This window comes from Diplodia seriata (genome assembly GCF_021436955.1).
Source record: "Diplodia seriata strain FDS-637 chromosome Unknown scaffold_9, whole genome shotgun sequence".
NCBI classification, from domain to species: Eukaryota; Fungi; Ascomycota; class Dothideomycetes; order Botryosphaeriales; family Botryosphaeriaceae; genus Diplodia; species Diplodia seriata.
Genome location: NW_027117316.1, coordinates 1,230,613 through 1,250,114, shown reverse-complemented (window position 1 = coordinate 1,250,114; position 19,502 = coordinate 1,230,613). Strand labels below are relative to the sequence as shown.

The 19,502-nt window shown below is 56.7% G+C and overlaps 5 protein-coding genes across 5 annotated transcripts; 2 read left to right on the top strand and 3 right to left on the bottom strand.

The window, feature by feature from the left end:
• Window positions 1-1,492: 1,492 nt before the first annotated feature.
• On the bottom strand, window positions 1,493-3,802 carry SLS55_008811 (uncharacterized protein; the record flags this gene model as incomplete). The annotated part of the gene is made up of 1 exon (XM_066780216.1): window positions 1,493-3,802. One exon carries the CDS (start codon window positions 3,800-3,802, stop codon window positions 1,493-1,495), a length of 2,310 nt encoding a protein of 769 aa, XP_066629445.1.
• Window positions 3,803-6,288: 2,486 nt separating this feature from the next.
• On the top strand, window positions 6,289-7,836 carry NUF2 (kinetochore-associated Ndc80 complex subunit nuf2; the record flags this gene model as incomplete). Its single annotated transcript, XM_066780215.1, has 4 exons — window positions 6,289-6,363; window positions 6,420-6,686; window positions 6,740-7,654; window positions 7,717-7,836. 4 exons carry the CDS (start codon window positions 6,289-6,291, stop codon window positions 7,834-7,836), a joined length of 1,377 nt encoding a protein of 458 aa, XP_066629444.1.
• A 1,339-nt stretch (window positions 7,837-9,175) lies between these two features.
• Window positions 9,176-10,614, bottom strand: SLS55_008809 (uncharacterized protein; the record flags this gene model as incomplete). Its single annotated transcript, XM_066780214.1, has 5 exons — window positions 9,176-9,209; window positions 9,260-9,998; window positions 10,053-10,215; window positions 10,270-10,478; window positions 10,548-10,614. The coding sequence occupies 5 exons, from the start codon at window positions 10,612-10,614 to the stop codon at window positions 9,176-9,178; spliced, it is 1,212 nt and encodes a 403-aa protein (XP_066629443.1).
• A 758-nt stretch (window positions 10,615-11,372) lies between these two features.
• On the top strand, window positions 11,373-14,125 carry RDI1 (rho GDP dissociation inhibitor; the record flags this gene model as incomplete). The annotated part of the gene is made up of 5 exons (XM_066780213.1): window positions 11,373-11,472; window positions 13,461-13,576; window positions 13,633-13,836; window positions 13,889-13,937; window positions 13,995-14,125. The coding sequence occupies 5 exons, from the start codon at window positions 11,373-11,375 to the stop codon at window positions 14,123-14,125; spliced, it is 600 nt and encodes a 199-aa protein (XP_066629442.1).
• Window positions 14,126-15,062: 937 nt separating this feature from the next.
• On the bottom strand, window positions 15,063-19,280 carry RPO41 (DNA-directed RNA polymerase; the record flags this gene model as incomplete). The annotated part of the gene is made up of 1 exon (XM_066780212.1): window positions 15,063-19,280. The coding sequence occupies one exon, from the start codon at window positions 19,278-19,280 to the stop codon at window positions 15,063-15,065; it is 4,218 nt and encodes a 1,405-aa protein (XP_066629441.1).
• Between the last annotated feature and the right edge of the window lie 222 nt (window positions 19,281-19,502).

Here is a 19,502-nt window from a genome sequence, read left to right as displayed (position 1 = left end):
GGGGGGCGAAGAGGCTTATAACATCTCGGCGCCCCTTCCCGGCCTCCCGGCCCCCCGGCCCTGGAACCCACCGTCGGCGTAGGAATATGACAAGAGATGAATAGATAGTGTTGTGTCGTCATTCGTGTTCTCGACCCTCAACGACGCGTCTATCTATCTGAAGCATACCGGGGTGTTTCACTCGCTGTAAAACCATCGGCTGAAGCCAGTCAACCCCCGCTAGCGTCATCGCCCCGCCATGGCTGCCTTACCATGCGCGTTAGAAGGGGACCCTGGCCGAGCTCCCACGGTTGTACACAGCACATCACCACGACTTTGGGTAGCACGGCTTACGAAATCCACACTCTATTCAAAGTAAGCCACCTCGCTTGATTTGGTCAAATGGTGTGAGATCAACGTCATTGTGCGCTGGGTCCATCGTCCGCTCACCAAGCTATAGCTCCATGCCTTGTCTTGTGCGTGCAAAATTGATTCAGCCGTAGCAGTTTCATTCAAAGGGCAGCTCTGCGAAACTAGACAAGAGGGCTAACGAGGAACGCGGGAAAAAAGGTACTACGACTACAACTACAGATTTTGTGCGACAATATTCGCAACAGAGGTATCCTCAAGCAAAAGCCAAAACATCAAAGACCACAATCCTTTCCCTCCCAGCTTATCCTTCCAGCTGTATGAACTCCTCCCAAAAGCGCTGGAAACGGTGTGTAAATGCCGATCAGCCTATTGCGGAAAGAAAGAAATCAAATCAGAAAACTAAACCGCAAGAGCTCCTTTGCCGTCTAAAACCCGCTAATAGCAGAGTAGCAGCATTACGATACCTCTACCCCAACCAGTTTGAAAGACGCGGTCATGACAAAGGGAAAGCGCTTTCGTGTCAACGAATGAAGTGTCGAACGACCAGCCAGCAGCAGCGGGCATGCAATATGCACAGTCGCTTGCTCGCCCAGAGACCGGCTAGAGTAATGACAGAGCCGCTCATGAAAAAGAAAAGAGAAAAATAAAAAAACACGCCGCTCCAGATCCTCCCGCTGAAACGTCAGGAAAGGTACCAAAGTAAATGGCAACAAAGGTGATAATTGCAGATGAAAAAAGATAGCCGCCATGGAAAGCTCCAAAAGACAAATAAGCCCACAGCGCAACAATGTGATGCTAAGAGGTGGTACGACCGCCGCATGCCATATCCTCGCCCAGTCAAGACGAATAGAAGTAGTGTAGATGTCGGTGGTGGTAGCTCGCCAGAAGGCGGGTGTTGGGAATATCAGACAGGACCTTTTTTTTTTTCGAGCTTTCGGTGATGTAAGAGAGTATTGGTCTTTCAGAGACACAATAAAAAGGAAATGTTTAATGAGTGTCTCGGGGGTCAGTCCTGGTGATAGTAGCCAAAAGCGGCCAGATTGAGATAAGGAAATGTGGAACGAGTGACATGTCTGATTTCACCAACACTCCACCTCAAGGCGATTGATCCAACTTTGGACACTGCCTACGACTGTATGTCTTATGACTGGGGGTCGGGGAAAACTTGCGAGGTTGCGCTCGCTCTCTTTGCGTCAATTGAACTGCGGCTGGACCTGATGTCCAGGAGTTTCGCGCTGCTTCCGCTGAATTGCCGAGCGTGTCCCTTAGACAGGTTGACACTCGAAGCACGGTGTACCGTGACCTCGGGACTTTCGTCGAGACCCGCTGGGCTGTCTGACCTGTCACTGACGGACGTTGCAGGAATAACTCCTTCCATTGCCTCGCCGCCAGCCGCAGTGTTTTCTGCCTCGTCGGGGAAGAAGCTAAGGAGACCTTCCACGGACTTGGCACGCGCCTGGCGATGCACAACCGTGGGTTTCCTGACAATGGAGTCATGCACGACTGTCTCCTCGGGGCTAGGCTCATCGTCTTCGTCTTCATCATCTTCAGCTCCAGCCTCGGTGTTGTTTGCGAGAGCAACGCTGCTCGCCCTGCGCTGGACCTCGTGATTTGGTACATTCCAGGTTTCTTCTGGGCCGGGGGTAAGTCTACGGAAGTACTCGTCATCGGGGATTCCGAGCTCCTCGTAAGATGCGTTCCAGTCCTCTCGTGGTTTCCTGAACGACGAGCCGTAGCTGCTACGCATGACCCTAGAGCCGCGCTTGGCGGGCTTTCCAGAGAGCCACGAGCCTTCCGAGTCGACCGAAGCAAGAGAGGTCGACATGAGTGCCGACGTCCTACCAGTAGGATTGATGGGCGAGTCAGTCCGGAGCTTGCCTGTGCCATCTTCCAGAGATGTTGGCCCTTCAAGCTCATGGGTATCTGGAGCCTCGGAAAGGCCTCTACGCGCAGCGAGAGCTTTGGCGGAAACAACTTCGGGGGACTGTACCCTTGAATCAGGCGGTGAGAGCGGCATCCTCTCGGGGAGGTCCTCGCGAAACTTCGACATGGTGCGCACCGGGGTGCCAGATACCTTGCGGACAGGTTGGTGCACGAGATGAGCAGGTAGCGCCTGGCGACCCATGGATTCTCTAGATGTGTTGGAAAAAGAGATGTCCGACGGCGCAGTAACATTAGTAGTCTGATCGACCGACCTCCTCTTCAGCAGAGCCGAAGGACGGCGTCTGAAGGTAGACCACCAGCCGCCGCGTTTGCTGACCTCGGAACTTCGTCTACGGCTGAGTGAGGAGTTGCGGCTGATGGTGGACGGTTGCATGGCAGACGGTGTGACCTCCTGAGTCAGCTCGGGGAGGTCTGACACGTTCGAAGAGCCTCGAACATGTTGGTGAACAGGCGAGGTCGGGGGAGACAGAGTCTGAGAGGCCTGCGGATAACGAACAGTCCGATCGGTATCTACGACAGTATCATCGACTGGCGTCTTGACGGGCGACGAGGTCGTTTCGACGGGTGTTGGTGGCGGTATCGCAGGCGTGGTGGTGTCAATTCTAGGAGCGTGACCATCCCGAGCCACTTCTTTACCAGAACTCCTATCTTCAATCCCGAGTCCCATCGCCGCATCGAGCTCAGCATCGGCCCTTGCAGCGGCCGCCTGCTCTCTGTTGGACTCCTTCAGGCGCTGCTTCTCTGCTCTCTTCTCAAGCTTCCGGCGTAGGCGTTCTTCATCCGCTTTCCTTTTCCGTTCTTTTCTTCTTTGATCCCTCTCCATCAATTCCCTCAACGTCCCGGCATCCATGTCATCCGCCAAATCGTCTATGGTCTTGCTCTCTTTAAGAGCTTCCTTGCTGATTCTCTGTCGTTGCGAGTTGGATCGCGAAACGTCATTGGCACGTTCGGCGGCATGATGTTGCCAATTGTAGACAGGCGGGCTGCTCGAATAGCGGATAGTGGGTCTAGGGGCGAAGACATCAAGCGCGCTGACCTTGTATGAGGTTGACAGCATTTCCGAGCTACCCGTCATTGACGACTGGATTGAGTCTGCCACAGGTAGGGAGACATCGGAGGTGGGCCGATTTTCAAAGTGTCTGCTGAAGCCTCTGCGGATCTTCTTACTGTCGCGGCGCATCATATTGCCGGACTGGGGTGCCGGTCGCTTGATGGCAATGGGGGCGCTCATAGCTCGGATCTCCTCCTCGCGAACGTGGTCGTCCTTACGTTTCTTGGTTGACTTTCTCCTCGGCGGATCGTCTTTCGAAGTGCGCTTCTGAAGCTTGGATCGGTGGCTGCCCGAAGGCTGTAGACTTGTATGTGAGCCAGCTTGCATGTGAGCATTTGGTTGGAAGTTGTAGGGTATGTCGGCGTCGTTGCGCAGGGCCGGTCTGAGGTGAGGGCTGGTGTGAAGCGCATGGGCGACTGGCAGCGCGGTGATGTCGTCGGGACTGCTTGAAGCCATTGGGCGATGCTCGGCATTCAATTCGAGGCGCGACGGCGCAGCAGTTGCCCTCTCCTTATCCCGCGTGCGTGACGCACTGCCACTGTCAGTGGAGGCCCTCCTTTTGGTCCGTCGCCTTGATCTCCGGCTCGGGCGTCGCGCGGGATCATGGGGGTCCGTTGTTAGTGGGCCTGGGCCAGGCGTATATGGGCTTACAGGCCTCTTCCCTTCAGGCACGGACACAGGGCCGTCAGGGTTAGGCCTGGACCGGCGCGCCTTCCGCCTGCCGAAGGGCCAGACTGGCATGGAGACGGTCGCTGGCGGCGCGGCGATCCCGGGGCGAGAGGAGGTCGAAGCATGCGCGGACTTCAGGCGTCAAGGCGAACGAAGAGGTATGATGTAGCAGGGGAGCGCGGTGGGCGGAAATTGGCAGTTGGCGGAGTGGCGCACTCTAGGGCATGGCGCGCGGAGGTGGTTCATGTGACGGAAAGCTGGGATGGCAGAGGGAGGGTAGCATGCAGCAGGTGGAGGCGAGAACGAGCGTGGGTTGCGTATGTGGCGAGTGTGGATTTGTAGGAGGAAGTGCACTTGGGGGTGCACGCATGGTTGAGACGTCGCAAAGCAAGGGCGCGGCGACAGGCGAAAAACAGTCACACTGCAAGGGCAAAAGCAAGAAGAACGGCGGCAGACGAGTCGGCGCTGGCCAGGCTGCGCGCTGCGCTCCAGAGCCCCGTCTGCCAGAGAGCTACACAGTATGATCGCTGTAACGATGGCGCCCCAGCACGCGGCCCCACGCCCAAACGCTGCAAAGCCCGGCCAGCCTTCTGCTGACATCGCGCCCAGCCATTGGCGGCGTCCGGCTGCACTGCGCTGTACCGGGCCCAAAGCCAAGGGAAGGCTCCGCGTGCACTTACTGCCCCGTTCACGCCCGGTCGCCGTTGCGAGCGCATTGTCGCGGCGGCGATCGCGAGCCCGCCGCCATCCGCCTGCGCCTGCCCTCGTACCCTCGCGGTGGTGGCGCCGTGGCGCGCCGGCCGTCCGAGGCGCTGCTCGCGGGCGGGCTGGCTGATACGGGTGGAAGAGCTAGGCGCGGGCGCGGAGGCCATGCCCTCAGGTGGCGAGCAGGCGCCGTGCCTGAGCAGTCTCGTGCTGTGCGACTTGCATCCTTGTCATATGTACAGCCAGGAACCGCTCTGCATGCCTGCTGCCAATCAGAGCCAGCCCGTGGCCCGGTCCGCCCAGAAAGGAGCACAAATCTTGTCGCGGCCCCACTGCTGAACGGCAGAGACTCCAGCCATCAGGCGTCCCTGAACGCGTGCGATACCCCTGGATCGCGGCCTTCTAGGAGGCTGGGCACGGGATCGCGCAGGCGGGCCGAGCACTACTCCATGCCAGTTGCGACCAGCAGGCGTATCGCTGCCAGCGGCCCAGCGCATGCGGAGAGCGCTGCCGCCGGCGCCGGCGCGCAGAGTGGCATGCGAAGAAACCCCAATCCCTTCTCAGCCCAGGGTCTTCGAGTGACGAAATGCGCGCGAAGGCTAAGCGTCCGTGAGGCCGCAGCCTGGCTCGACCGTCGCGCTTGTAACGGCCGGTATTGGAGGCGCGGTCGCGACCGTTAGCAAGGCAGCGCCGGTGACAGCACGTCACGACGGGACGAGGGTACCCATACGACCTCACGCTGCAAGAGCGCTCGCTTCAGGCACTCCTCCGTCACTGCAGACCGAGCTTTCTGGACCCTCGTGCGGAGAAAAGCTGCAGCCCACTGGCAGGCTCTGACTCGCCCGATCGTAGACGAAGACATGCTGGCGGTGCAGCGCTGGCCACGCACGCGCGCAGACAACCGCCAATGTGACACCGCTCGGCAGCTTCCCGTCTGAAGCAATATTCCGTCTGCGCAGCGTCGTGGAATCGCAGTGCTGTGCCGTGGGCTGAGAGGCGCCGGCTGCCACGAAGAAGCAGGCGGCGCCCACAGAGACTGCAATCAAACTCTGATCTGCTCTCTGCAGCCAAGGATTAACACGCAAGTGACGGTTGGGCTGCGGTCTGGTTCCAGCCGGAACCTTGGACTCGGCCGCCCGGCGGGAAACGCCTTTCGTCAAGCAGAGCACCGGATTGCCCCGACGGGAAATGATGAGCTCCAGCAGTGCAACTGTGTACAGCGTACGTCCGCCGTGCTGGCCGTGGGCCCGTTCCAACGCTGCAGATGGGCCAGTGGACCAGAATGTTCGCCGGTTGCGATAGATCGGCTTCCATGCGTCTCCGTCGGCTGTGCCGTCGGGGTCAGATGAGCCGGTCCTCGGGCGGAATCTCAAGTCACGTGCAGCAGGTTGTCCGGTCGGCCTGGCAGCACGGCCGTCGGTTTAGGCGAAAAGTAAACAACAGCGCGGCTGACCCCAACAACGCAACTGACACAAGCTTGCGCAGATACGCGCCGTCTCGGCCTTCTCCAGCTACCCCCACAGCGAACTCGCCTGGCACCTCCTCCGAGTATGGATTACAACCCGCGCATGAGCATGGCGCGCGGCTCCAACATGAACAATCACCGCAGCCGTCAGCATGAGGAAGACTCCTTCATGACTTTGGTACGGCGCATGCTCGCATTGCCCTCAACTGCGCATGCAGCTAACAGCGAACGCAGCCCGACCGTGAAATCGCATCATGCATCAGCGACATTGGTATCAACTTCAGCATCGCCGACCTCCAGAAGCCCAATCCGCAGCAGATCCAGAAGGTCTTCGAATGGTTCGCAGAGCTGCTCATGAACACGACGCGCGAGGTCGTGGCCCCAGCAATGAAGGCCGCTGCGGACGACATGGCGGGCGAGGATCTGGCTGACCGGATCTTTACCCCGGATACTCGCGACCTGATGGGCTTCTTTGTCATCATGAGAAAACTGCTGATGGAGGTGAGTAAGCTTGGCCCGGCTCTTCGAACGGGGCTTTTCTAACTGCTCGCCAGTGCGGTATCCATGACTTTACATTCCAAGACCTTTACAAGCCCACGCGCGAACGCCTGGTCAAAATCTTCTCCTACATCATCAACTTTATCCGTTTCCGCGAGTCGCAGACGACCGTCATTGACCAGCACTTCAACAAGTCGGAACGTACCAAGCTTCGCATCGAGCAACTGTACAATGAGAATCAGGATAAGGAGAATCATTTGCACGAGCTCGAAAGGAGCCGCAAGACAACCGAGACGCAGATGGTGGCCAAGGAAAAGAGGCAGAAGGAGCTCAAGCAGCGCCTGCTGGACCTGAAGATGGGTCAAGAGAAGGTCGTTGAGAGACTCGAGATGGTCAAGGAGGAGCAGCGGCGGCTCAAGGACATATTGGAGAGCAAGACTGAGCAGACTATGAACGTGCGCCAAGACGCCGCGAAGCTGCGGCCATACACGACTCAGAGCCCAGCCGTGCTGGAAGCATCGCTTAAAGACCTCAATGCGAACTTGGCTGCCGATAAAGCTGCGATCGACGCGCTCGATCGTCGCGGTCGCGCACTGCAGACCTCCACGGACACTTTCACGGCTGTCACGCAAGATGTCGATGCCTGCACACGCCTCTTAGGGGATCTAGCGCAAGATATCAAACAAGAGCAGGAAGAGTTGGCCAAAGCCGATCGGCACAGACAGGCGCTCAGCGAGCGTTCGAACAATGTCCGGGATGTTGAGCGTCAAGAGAAGCTGCTCACGAAACAGTTGGCCAATGTTAATGCGCGCACCGAGAAGCTGCGCAAGAACGCTGAGGACAAGGCGGAAGCTGCTCGCGTGCGCATGGAGGAGTTGAAGTCCGTGCACAAGAAGCTGGCCGACGAGCGAGGAGAGAAGAGCCGGGATGTGGAGAGAAGAAAGGTCAGAATCGAACAGACGGAGAAGAAGGTAAGCTACCACTGCGAATCTGGATTCTGCGTATGAAGAGAACTGACAGCGATACCATGTAGATGGCCGATCTCAAGGAGAACATTGAGAACGAGATCAAGAACACCCATGATCAGTACATCCAGCTGGAGTCCCACATCAGACTTTACATTACTGAGATGGACCAAACTTTCAACTCTTGATCGGTGTTCTTGCTATTCGATTTTCATGTCTGCATCGGTCACGATCAACGATGTTGGATGTTTTTTATGGGTTCTTTACGGAAACAAATTTGGTTAGGACGGCGAGTTGGCGTTCATTTGGTGATTGGGAGGATTGATACCATTGGTGGACTTGAACAGTTGGAAAGACGCTTTTTTCCCCTTTCCCCTTGTTACTATTGAACTCGTTTTCTCTGCCACGAGAAATAGTACAGATATTTCCCCATTTCCAATGGTTCGTGCGGGTTGCTCCAGCAAGTCATGTAAATCCGCGTCCAGATGTGTAGATTCAACGCTACACTCCGGTCTCAATATCTGCTTCAGTTGTCTGGTACATGATTGTTCCAAGGGATGAGTTGCGCACTGTGAGGCCTTGCAATTGTGCCGTACACCAATTGGGAAAAGAGCCAAATATGATTTGCTGAGCTTTAAAATCCGCCAACATGTTACCGAGCACCGCGCTCCATACGTTCTTCCGCATTCCCCACTAGGTAACGCCCTTGTCCCTCCCCCCATTCCACGAGCGCTGCAAAATCCTGGGGCAGCTCGGCGCGGAATGAGGGCCGGGGGCGATACACAACTCTAACCCGGCACGAGCCTTGCATATTCTCCGACTGCCGGCAGCTATGCTAGTCATGCTAGTGGCCAACTAGCAATGCAATTGTTGCTTGCGCTATAGGTATTTCGCTGCTAGCGCCCGTGCGTCCCGCCAATAGACCCAACACCAGACACGCAGTCAGTAAAGTCTATGAGCGACCAGAGCAGCTCGGCAGCAATAACGATTTACATAAGTACACATAATTCTCTACTGTTGAGGAAGGAACGAGTGACGACAGGCGTTGGTGGAGGAGAGGGAACGAGCGGCGCCGGCACCGGCATAAGCCTCGCATACGAGTAATAAGGTCGGCATCCTTTCTGATTCATGACGTCTTTGTAAAATTAGTACCCGGTTGGGGGTTCCTGTCAGTTGCAAGGTGCCTTTCTATGAAGCAGGGAGAAATGAAGAGGAAAAATGGGGAAGTTAATAAGACCATAGACCGGATAATAGCTGATGACAGAACCCTTGCGCGCCACTTGCCCTTTGGGAAAAGGTCTGAGAGATCGTGCCACCCGCATTCCGCGCACATTCCAATCCTAACACGTTTGACCAACAACGCCCCGGACCAAGTTCAAGAAGAAAGAAGCCGCAGAGCGGAAACTCGGGCTAGCCCGACGAAGCCTGTCTTGTGGTATCAAGTGATCGCAACGATGGTGTTCCCATATGGCATGCTGGCATTTCAGCCAGGCTCGCCTATCACGCCTCGACGCGTATACGACAAGACTACAGCAGGCTCTGGAAAAACGGAATCATCGCACTGCAGCCGCGTTAGTCAGAGGCCTCTTTTAGTATGATAAGGAAACAAACCCAATTGCCAACGTTGCACTCAGTCCCATGAACGCCTTCGATCTGACCCTTTCCTTACGAAGCTCCTCTTCCAGCACCTTCGTCTTCTTGACTGGCTGCACTTCCATGGTGCTCTCGTCGACATCTTCATCCCCGGGCGCGACTTCGTCTGCCTTGCGCTTCTGCGCGTTCCTGCTGCCCTCGGCTTTGTTGGCTTCCTCGACCATCTTGCGTGCGTTTGCGATCATCTCCTCCGGACTCTCAGGGAGGGGCAATTCCGGGTGGTCGGCAGGCACATCAACCTTGACAGCAGTTGTCGTGGTTTCAACATCCCCCTCCTTCGTCACTGTCTCGTCCACTTCGACGCGAACCTTCTCAGCACCAGCCGAAGTACCCTCGCCATTGACAGATTCTGCCGGCTCCGACGGTGCGGGAGTGGACTCGAGCTCCTTGGACAGGGTACTAGGCGTCCCCTCACGCGCCTCCCTCGCGCTCTTCCTGGTCGTGCGAGGCTTGCGGGGAGAAGCGATTTTGCGTGGGGATGACTTGCTGGGTGACGCGGAGCGCAATTCCCTGCCGCGTGTGCGTACTGTGGTCGCCGAGGCCGGCGGAAAGAACTGATTCTTGTCCGGAACGATGAACTTTGGAGGAGTAGAGATCTCGTGTGAGCCCTTGTCCTTAGTACCCTTCTCAATGGGTGCGGGATCCACAAGCGCCACGATCCAAGCCTTCATGCCATACTCCTCCGCAAGCGAGAGAGCTTCCAACCATGTCAGCGATTGTGCTAGCAATGCTAAGAACAATAAGGACGTACCGTCATCGGGGGAGATCCAGACGTTGCCCGCCACTTCCTCATCCCCAGCGGTTGGCAGCGACTTGTGGTGGGTGCGCTCGGTCTCCTCCTCTGCAAGGGACGCCCACGGGAACGCGGCTTTGAACATGCCGGTCGCGCTGATGTAGCCATCATTGCTGCGGCGCTGCGCATCTCCATCAGCGTCTGTCCAGCACCCAGGCGTCCCGGGAAACCTTACCATTAGAAAATATGACTCCGGGTAAGCCTGATTCTTCTGCAAGTTGAAGATTCCCGAGCCTTTGAGGTCCTTGGGCAGCGGGACGCGCAGATGGGCGTAGTCAAATAGGCCGAGATTCTCGGCTTTGGTCGCATTGGACACGCCGACTTGGCCCGGCTTGACGTGCAGGTTGGTCTGTCCCAAACGGCGGCGCTCGATGAGGATCTCGACTGCGCGCGAGTTAGTGCAGCTCAGACGGAGGGCGGAGAAGGGCGCATTGGGGCGCGGGCTGCACGTACGCGGCGGGGTGTGCTCGGGCAAGACGAGCGGATTGCGCGCTTCGGGAAGGGAGCGTGTGGAGGCCATGGGGGAGGCGGACTGCTGGATCAGGCGGTGGTTGAGCTCACTGACGGACGCGCCGCAGGCCGGAGTGGGAGTCTGTCGAGAGGTGGCAGGAGAGCGACAGCGGCGGTGACCAGCGCGGGGAGCGGCTGTGCGAATGCGGGCGAAGAATGCGATGCAGATGGTGCTGAGGGGGGAGACGACGCGAACGCGAAATGACCAGAGTTGCGGTCGCGACGCAGAGGGCGAGCTTTGATGCTCCGCAGTCCGGCCGCCCCTGCTCCCGCACACCGTGACTTGCACAAAAGGGGATCGAGCCGAGCCCGCGGCTGCACCAGAGCTGCGCAGGGCTGGCGCCGCCATTGGACGAGCGCCGTCTGCATGCTCGCGCTGCCGAAATGCCGCTGCACCGCTACGCTCAGTCGAAGCGCAGCGGGCGCGCAGCTGCTACCTGGCGACGATCACGTGAAGATCGCGTGCTGGCAATATCGCCTGCAGGCAGGAGGAGCAGGCGCAGCGGGCGTTGTTTGGCGCAGCTGCGTGCCCTCAGCGTCGGCGGCGTGCGGGCTGGCTGCAGAACGGCACGTGACGCGGCGTGCGTCGGGCTCGATTCTGGACTGCGGCGGTGAAGGCTGGCCAGGGCTCGCCAGCGTGGGGCAGAACGGAGCAACTCAAAACAGAGGGGCTCTCGAGCTGGTGTCGACTCTCCCCCCTCAATCAAGCACACCTCCCCTCCCTCGCCCCCATCGCACCGCACCCGCTCCTGTTGCATCTCCGACATCATGTCCAGCGCCGAGCACCACGACGACGAGCTTGCCCCCGAGCACACCGAGGGCTTCAAGATCGGCGAGAAGAAGACGATTGACGAGTATCAGCAGTTGGGTGAGTAGACGCCCCCTCCATCTCATCCATGTGCTTCTCTGTGCCGTGCGGACCCTCTCTGCCCGCCTTCCCTGGCCCGCTGGACGCCCCGGATGCGCTACTGGGAGCAGCATGCCATCGCTGGCCTGCCTGCAGATCGCCCTACTTGAGCCTCGATTTGGACCTGGATCTTCCCGTTGCGACCACGTCCGAGGCACAGACCTGCGCGGCCCTCGCCATGGGTTGCTGCTGCTGCTGCTGCTCCTGCTGTTGCCTCCCGCGCTGTTGCGCTGGCATGCTGGTTGCGATGCGCCTGGCTGCGGCGCGTCAAACTTGCCGTTTGGGTTAGCTCGCCCGCCTCGATTCCCCTGCGAGCTGCAAGCGCCTGCCATCTCCGGACCACTGTTCCCATCGACGCCATTGGAGCGATGCTGAGAAGAATTGATCTGCCTCAGAGGCTCCATGCTTATGCAGGTGGTTGAATCCAGTATCCGGGCTCAAGTGCGAGGCTTGAACGCGCGCAGGATGCGTCCAGATATTGGATTCAGCTACCCATGTAGGAAGGGCTCGAATCGAATCTTCTGCCACCTGCTGCCGGCCTACTATTGTTGGGTTCCCAGCTGTCCGGGGTGCCACTTCCTTCCTTAGTGGCCGCGATTGAAGCAATAGGCGACCTCTGCTTGCTTCTGAGAAGGGGCCAGCTCAGGAAGGATCGCAGCACGCGTACCGTCGTCTTCCTACGCTTTCGTTCTGCTCCTCTCTTCTCTCATCAACATCTGTCTCCATCGGCTGCCTGTCAATCGGCCATTGTTACGCACAGCCTTTCTCTAGCCAAATCTTACTGCTGCCCACCCACACCCAACTATTTTTCGTCTTTCCTCCACTTCTGAGAGCTGTCCGGCACGCCCTGCATCAGAGGAGGTTTCTCTTTCTTCCATCTACAGCTCCGCCGCCGCCATGGAGTGCCTCCCTCGGCTGCAACTCGGCTGTCAGTGCGATTCCCAGCCTTTACAGATTCCACTAAAGCAGAACGGCGCTACTTCTCAAAATGCGGTTGAGTTACAACGGCCAAGTACTTCAGCTTCTTCCTTGGTACCGACTTTGGACACCGACGCAATCTCGATTTTGCGTTCGCACGTACGAGGTCTTCGATCCCTCCGCTCTGTTCCACGTAGATACCGGAGCCGGGTCTGTAGAGTCGGAGGCGGACGCTCCTCGTATATTAAACCATCTAGAACGCAAACAAGAGGAGCAACGTCCGGAGAGGGAACAACGTCTCTGGAGGGAACAGAACCCATCGTCCCGCAGCGATCGCTTGTTCCAGAGGGGCCCCCGAACGCCGCATTCAGAGCGTGCCACTACAGATCCGCCAGAGAACCAACAATCCTCGAACCCGTTGAATCAGCCACAACCACATTCTTGGTTCCGAAGATTCTTTAATCGAATATTCCATCTTGATCAACCACACAATCCTCCGCCGGGCCAATATGAGGACAGTCCCCAAAACCAGCTACAGGGCCAACCGGAGAACAATCCCTCTTCAACCCCGTTGAACCGATCACAACCACAGTCTTGGTCCCAGCAAGTTAGAGGTCGAATGTTGCGGTGTAATCGGCCGCACAATCCCCCGTCAGGCCAACAAGAGAACAATCCCCAGAACCAGCTACGGGGCCAACCAGAGAATCAGAATCCTAGCGCAACTTGTCCAGTTCACAGAGTCAGATGGAGAGGGGAATGACAAAGAGGTATGACCTTATGGGTTGGAAGGAAATTGTTCTGGATCTGGAAGCTCAAGAAAAAGCTTTGTTTCAATCTGAACAAGCCCGTGACCTTCGAGCGGATGAGCACTCACTCGGTCTTGCCATGGACTAACAGCATTGACATTGGAGGCTGTGGATACTCCTCCGATTTTACATCTTTGACTGCCACGGCACATGGGAAAGCACATGGAGAAACACATGGAGAAGCACGTCTTGAACAGGCTAGTTTGCTGATGTGATTCTCCACAGATCAGAATGACGAGTCGCTTCGCAAGTGGAAGGAGTCCTTGGGCATCGGTTCTGGCAACACTCTTTCGGACCCGAATGACCCTCGTACTGTCATCATTTTGTCTCTTGGCCTTGAGGTAGGCATTCAAGTATGGGTTCTCGTGGTGTTCACTACATGCTGAACTCTTTCAAGGTCGAGGGCCGTCCTGATATCATCATCGATCTTTCCGCACCCGGTGCTGTTGATCATTTGAAGGAGAAGCCTTTCTCAATTAAAGAGGGAGCTCAATTCCGTATGAAGGCTATCTTCAAGGTCCAGCATCAGATTCTTTCTGGCCTGAAGTACATTCAGGTTGTCAAGAGGATGGGTGTGAGCAACAAAATGCAGGAGATGATTGTAAGTTCCGAAGGCGCGATTCAAGTCCGCCTCAAAGACTGACTATTCGCAGGGCAGCTATTCTCCCAACACTTCCGATAAGCCTCACTACGAGAAGAAATGTACGTGTGATGTCACACCGAGACTTTTTGTTCATATCGTGCTTACGCAAGTCGCAGTCGAACCTGAGGTGGCTCCTTCGGGCATGATCGCTCGCGGGCACTACACTGCCGTTTCCAAGTTCATTGACGATGACAACCAGACGCATCTCAAGTTCGAGTGGGCGTTCGACATCAAGAAAGACTGGTAGATGTTTTTAAGGGCGCAAAAACGGTCAAATCCGAATGGCAAGGAAATTGGATGGAGACAACTGCAACGCTCTTTCCTGTCTTTCCTCCCTCTCTGCCGTCGACCTTTTTCTGGTTTGATGGATGGGAGTGGAACTTTCCTCACTACTAGTTATCACTGAGCACAGCGACTTAGCATTCCTTCTGCCAGAGACTATCGTGAGAACAATCATCCAATGGGAGGTGGCAATCCCTTTTTTCTTGCATGCGCTCACTCTGACCATCCCTACTGTGACTTTATCATGCAACGCGGTCAGAGCGAACTTCGAACCAGACGGCTCTAGAAACTAAAATTACAGCAGGTAACAGAACAATTGAGCCACCCAACATCCATTGACGACGCTACCACTCTTCCTACATAGGTAGTCAAGTTACTCGGCCCGCCCGCATCGCGGTCGCGTATTCGAAGAGAAGTCGCGGGCGAGGAGAAAGACGGCTGGAAAGCACATTAGTTACTTAACGCGGGCCGCGGGTTCTCTTAGATCTCTACCCCCTGGCGAAGAAGAGTTTCCAGGAGATGACAATACTATCCGTGTCTTCTTAAAAGGTCTATTGAGCTGCGTTATTTTCAAATACACTATCGACTACATTCTATGAAATGGCCAAACCGCGATGAAACTAAGTTCCGGGTTCTTCGACTGGAGTGGAATTCCCTCATCTATACCACACACTAGATCCTTTGTTCTATCCGATCCGACAGGTACTCCGTGAAATGCTTTACCAACTCCAAGCGCATGAAAACAACCCACCCACCCAATCTTTCCGAAGGTTGAAAAAACATGAAATAAACTCCAAATTCGTGGCGTGGCAGCCCAGCCTGTACAGCGACACTACCAAAATACGCCTTCCCATTTTATTCACGCATCATCTTCGTCTCCGCCTCCGAATTTCTCCCCTCCTTTATGAGAAGAAGTACGTGCTTTCCTTCAAGCGGGTGACGTCGAAATCACCTTTCTTGGGCGCGTCCGGGAACTCAACTGGCAGCCAGAACTTGACGGAGCCGACCCTGGCCGGCGACTTCCGCTTCGGTTTCTCCTGCTGCTGCTGCTGCTGCTGATCTCCGGCAGCAGCGACAGTGGCTTCGTCCTCGGCGGCGGTGGCTTGCTCAGCGGGAGGAGGAGCGGATGGATGCTGCTCCCCCATGACGTCCTCGAGCATATCGTCGCCGTCGTCGTTCTCTTCTTCCATCGCGTCCGTCTCGTACTCGGAAGCGCCTTCGGTCGCCACCGCCTTCTTCCTGCGGCGCACTGCGGGGTTGCCAGCCTCGTGACTAGACGTGTCGCCCAGGCGGTTGACGTGCACCTCGTCATCGGTGCTGATCTCCACCGCGGTCGTCTCATCCTCGCGGGCGGCGTCGTAGAGCGATGCGGGCGTGATCATGGCGCGGCCCTTGGCGCGCTCCTCTTCGTCCTCGCTATTTAGCAAGCGTTGGCGCTTGCGCTCAGTCAGTAGTTCGTCGAGCAGCATCTGATAGTTCTTTGTTTTCTTATTGGCAGCGGCCGCGTTTTCCTTGCGCAGCGCCGAAATGCGTCGGCCGAGCGGCGAGCTTGGCTGCACCGATGCGAGGTATATGCAGTCCCGATACCGGATGGTGAACTCCTCGTGCAGCCGGCCCACGATGTCCTCCGAGTGCATACGCACGAAGGCGTCGCGCAGCACGCGGTTCATGAGCGGGATGTCGGCGGCGTGCGTCCAGAAGGAGTCGTGGACGGAGGCGAACAAGAGACCGATTTCGTTGCATTTGAGCGCCGAGAGTAGCATGTGTGTGGCGTCGAGCGAGTGAATGAAGTTTGGCGGGAAGGCTTGGAGTTGCTTGCGCTTGTCCACGGTGTCACTGGTCTGGGGTTGGACGATTGTAAGGTACTGAAGAACAGTGCTGATCTCGCGGGTTGCTGCCCGGCGGTAGGGCTGCACAACAGGCATTTTGAGGGGCGTGGTCCAGATGACGGTAGCGCGGAAGTGCGACATGATGTCTTTATTAGTCATGCTCTTTTTCTTCGCCACGCTCTTTCTCTGACGGAAACGCGGGTCAGAGGTCCCTTCTTCGCTTGCGCCGGACTCTATATGCGCTTCGATCATGTCGATTTGTTCGGGTGTGAGGGCTGTGGCGATTCTGTTTGCACATGCTCCTAGCCACTCCTGGATATCCTGCGCACCGTTGAACATTTTGCCTAAGGCTCGGAAGATCAATCTCGCGATGTATCCGCCCATTTGGAACACCCCCGCTGTTTTTTCCTCCTCAGAGAGGATATCCTCGAGTTGTTTTGTCACCTGTAAGCGCGCACCCGTGAAAGTGACACCGTAGACATTTGTCATGACTGTCTGCTTGACAACTTTACGGCTGATCTTCCCGTCTAAGATCTTTGCATACTGGTCACCCGCTTTCGCGTCAGCGGCAACATAGTTCTTGACGAGCCCAGCCACAGCAGAGTAGATATCCGAGGGCTTGTCACCGGGTTCCAAATTGACTTGTGCGGCGCCGACCTTGTCGCCCCCAAGGGCGGCGTAGTGCTGAAGGCCGTTGCAGGTTCCGTCCTGGTGAACCGGTAGATAGGATACATATTTCGAGGGATCGGGGGAATCTAAGGCGTGCTTCAGTTCGAAGCAGGTGGCGAGGCACTGCCAAGGATCTTCGGCTCGGAGCCACCATCTTCGCCCTGTCAATGGGTTCGCGCAAGAGTCATATATGTCCTGGATGTGTTCCATGGCGAATGCTTCTCGATCTGTTAAGCTGGCCTTGTCGTATCCGAAAACGTTTGCAAGATGGATCTTGAGCCATGAGAGCCCCACGGCACCCAATTCCTTGCCCTTTCCGAAAGTGAGCAGGCCGCGTGCAAGATCGGCACCCAGATGATTGAGCAGCGGAGGAATGGGATAGGCGCGGCCACGGAAGTCCATGTTGTGCGGAAAGTAGAAGATTTCGTCCTTGAAGGCGCGAGCGACCTCGAGCTGGAAGTTCTGGAAACAACGTTGCGAGTGGTAGCCGCTCTTCTCGTTCTCGATCTTTCGCTTCACCCCAATCCAATCCGCAATCTGTCTCTTTGTGGCTTCTGGGCCTGGCTCTGGTGGGACATCCATCTTCGGGTTCTCTGGGGCAATCCCCGCAACCGGCTCGCCCGTATTCCAGGCCTCGACGACCACCTTGAGCACATCCTTATTGACCTTCCACGGCGTTTTCCCGAGCACGCTAAGACCGGCTAAGACCTGATTCATATCGCCCTTTTCGATCGCTGCCTTGGCATAGATTCGCTGGGAGTCGTCCGATTTCTTCTCTTTGATGATGGGCTCCGGGTAGCGAAGAAACCCTCCTTTTCTATACCCTGTCCAGGGCAAAGGCTCCACAACCATAGGATACTTTGTGCCAACAGAACCACGGAGAGGCTCCCTCTTGAGTTTATCCAGCACCTTATCATGCATTCGGATCATGCCAGACCTTCGACCAGCCATGTACGTCGTGACATGATGGAAAGCTGGCTCAGTAGAAGTAAGCTTCCTTCGAGTCTCTTTCTCTTCACGCGTAACAGCAATCTTGGTAACCTCCAGAACCTTAGACAAGCACACAGCCCCTACCTTGGCCTTGATCATAGGCGCCCACTCCAAGTCCCCCAAATCCTCGTAGTTCTTGGAAGCACCCTCTCCGTCCTTGGAACCATCCTCTACGTCCTTGGTGTCGTTCGAGGGCTTCGTCTGGTCCAGATTAATCGCCTTGGAATACTTGAGCAGAGTTCTCAGCCGGCGAGCGGATGTTTTCTTGTAGACAGAATGGTTAGATTGAAGGCTCTGGGCTACCATTAGTTTGTGCTCTGTTGCCAGCTGCTTTCCGATGGCCATGACCAAGTTCGAAGCCTTGATGCTGTCGACATGATCGGCGGCACCGAAAGCCGAAACTGTGACAATGAGCGACGTCGCGGCCAGTTTCTCCGGAGTGAAAGATTCCAGAAATGGTCCGGTAACCATGTGCTCGTCTCTACTATCGCCAAACTCCTTCCCTTCGTAGGCCTTATTGATGTTTTCCAGCTCCTGCTTGAACAATGGTACCATGTCGCTGAACCACTGCCACATGAGAGCCTCCATGGGCTTGGTTTGCAACGCCGAGGTGATACCCAGCTTCTGCATGTTTTTATGCTCCTCATGCCACCGTTCAATGGCTGCATCCACCGTGTCCTCTTCAAGACGATCTTGCCGCATGCGCGCATATACCTGATCCTTCTCTTCCTTCGTGTATCCCTGGAGATCGTGGGGATAAGGAAGAGACCTCTCGACCTCTTCTTTATTCGAGAAAATCGATAGAGCCGCCCTGACCGTGATCAGGCCGAGCCCCTTTTGCTCCGCAGCCTTAATTTCCGGGGTATCATTGTCCATGGGAGATGGCCCAGGCCCAGGCACAGTCTCTCTAACAAAGTCGCCACGTCCCGGCTCCTCCGAGTCCACCGGCAGTTCCTCCCCGATCAGGTCTGGTCTAATCTCTGCCAGTATCCCGTACTCATCATCCGACCATGCCTCGTTCGTGAGCACACTATCCAGCACCCCGGACTGTTCCGCAAGCCACAAGTACCGTCTGATCAGCCTTTCCCTCTTGGGTCCATCCAGGGTTAGGATTGCAGTGCGCAGCATGCACGTGTATGTCACCGAGTCCGGCGGAATATCGTTGTCCCTCAGCTCATTCTCGAACCAGGCGCTCAAAGTGTTTATCGAGTACCCAGGCTGCTTGGCTAACACGCGCTCCATCACCTGCAGCATGTACATATTGTTCGCTTCGAGCAACTCGGGCGCGCTGGGGATATACAACTCTCGCATCCGCCGTAACAGCGCCGTAGCTCGGTCGAGGCGCCCGACGCGCAAGCAGGCTTGCAGGTTCGAGTGCAGCTCGGCCGGGTCGCCACCGATGCCATTGAAATAATTGAGGCGTGGAGGCGGCGCAATCGTTGAAGTTTGGATGATCAGCGGTTGTGCCTCCTTCCATTGGAGCAGTGGAGAGGAGTCGGAGGGAGTCTGCGAGCCTCGCGCGTGGGACAGGCGGTCCTGAGGCATTTGGTCGAAGAGGGGAGAGGCTTTGATCTGGCCCATGGCTTCGGCGGCGGCGGCGGTGGCTAGGGTGCGAGAGTGTGAGGCCGCCATTGTGCGTGATCTTTGTGGCGTGGTGCGATTATCTAGGTCGCGAGCAATAGGACTGAGCGAGGAATTGCCTCTGGACAAGGCCGGGCAGAGCCCCGCGAGGTAAAGCTGGTTTGCGACGCGCGAAAGGCGGCGGCATGCGTCGCGCCGTGAGCGGCGTCGCGCAACTTGTGCGAGCATATTGGCGACGTTAAAACGAGGAGAAAAAGCAGGCGCGAAAGTGAC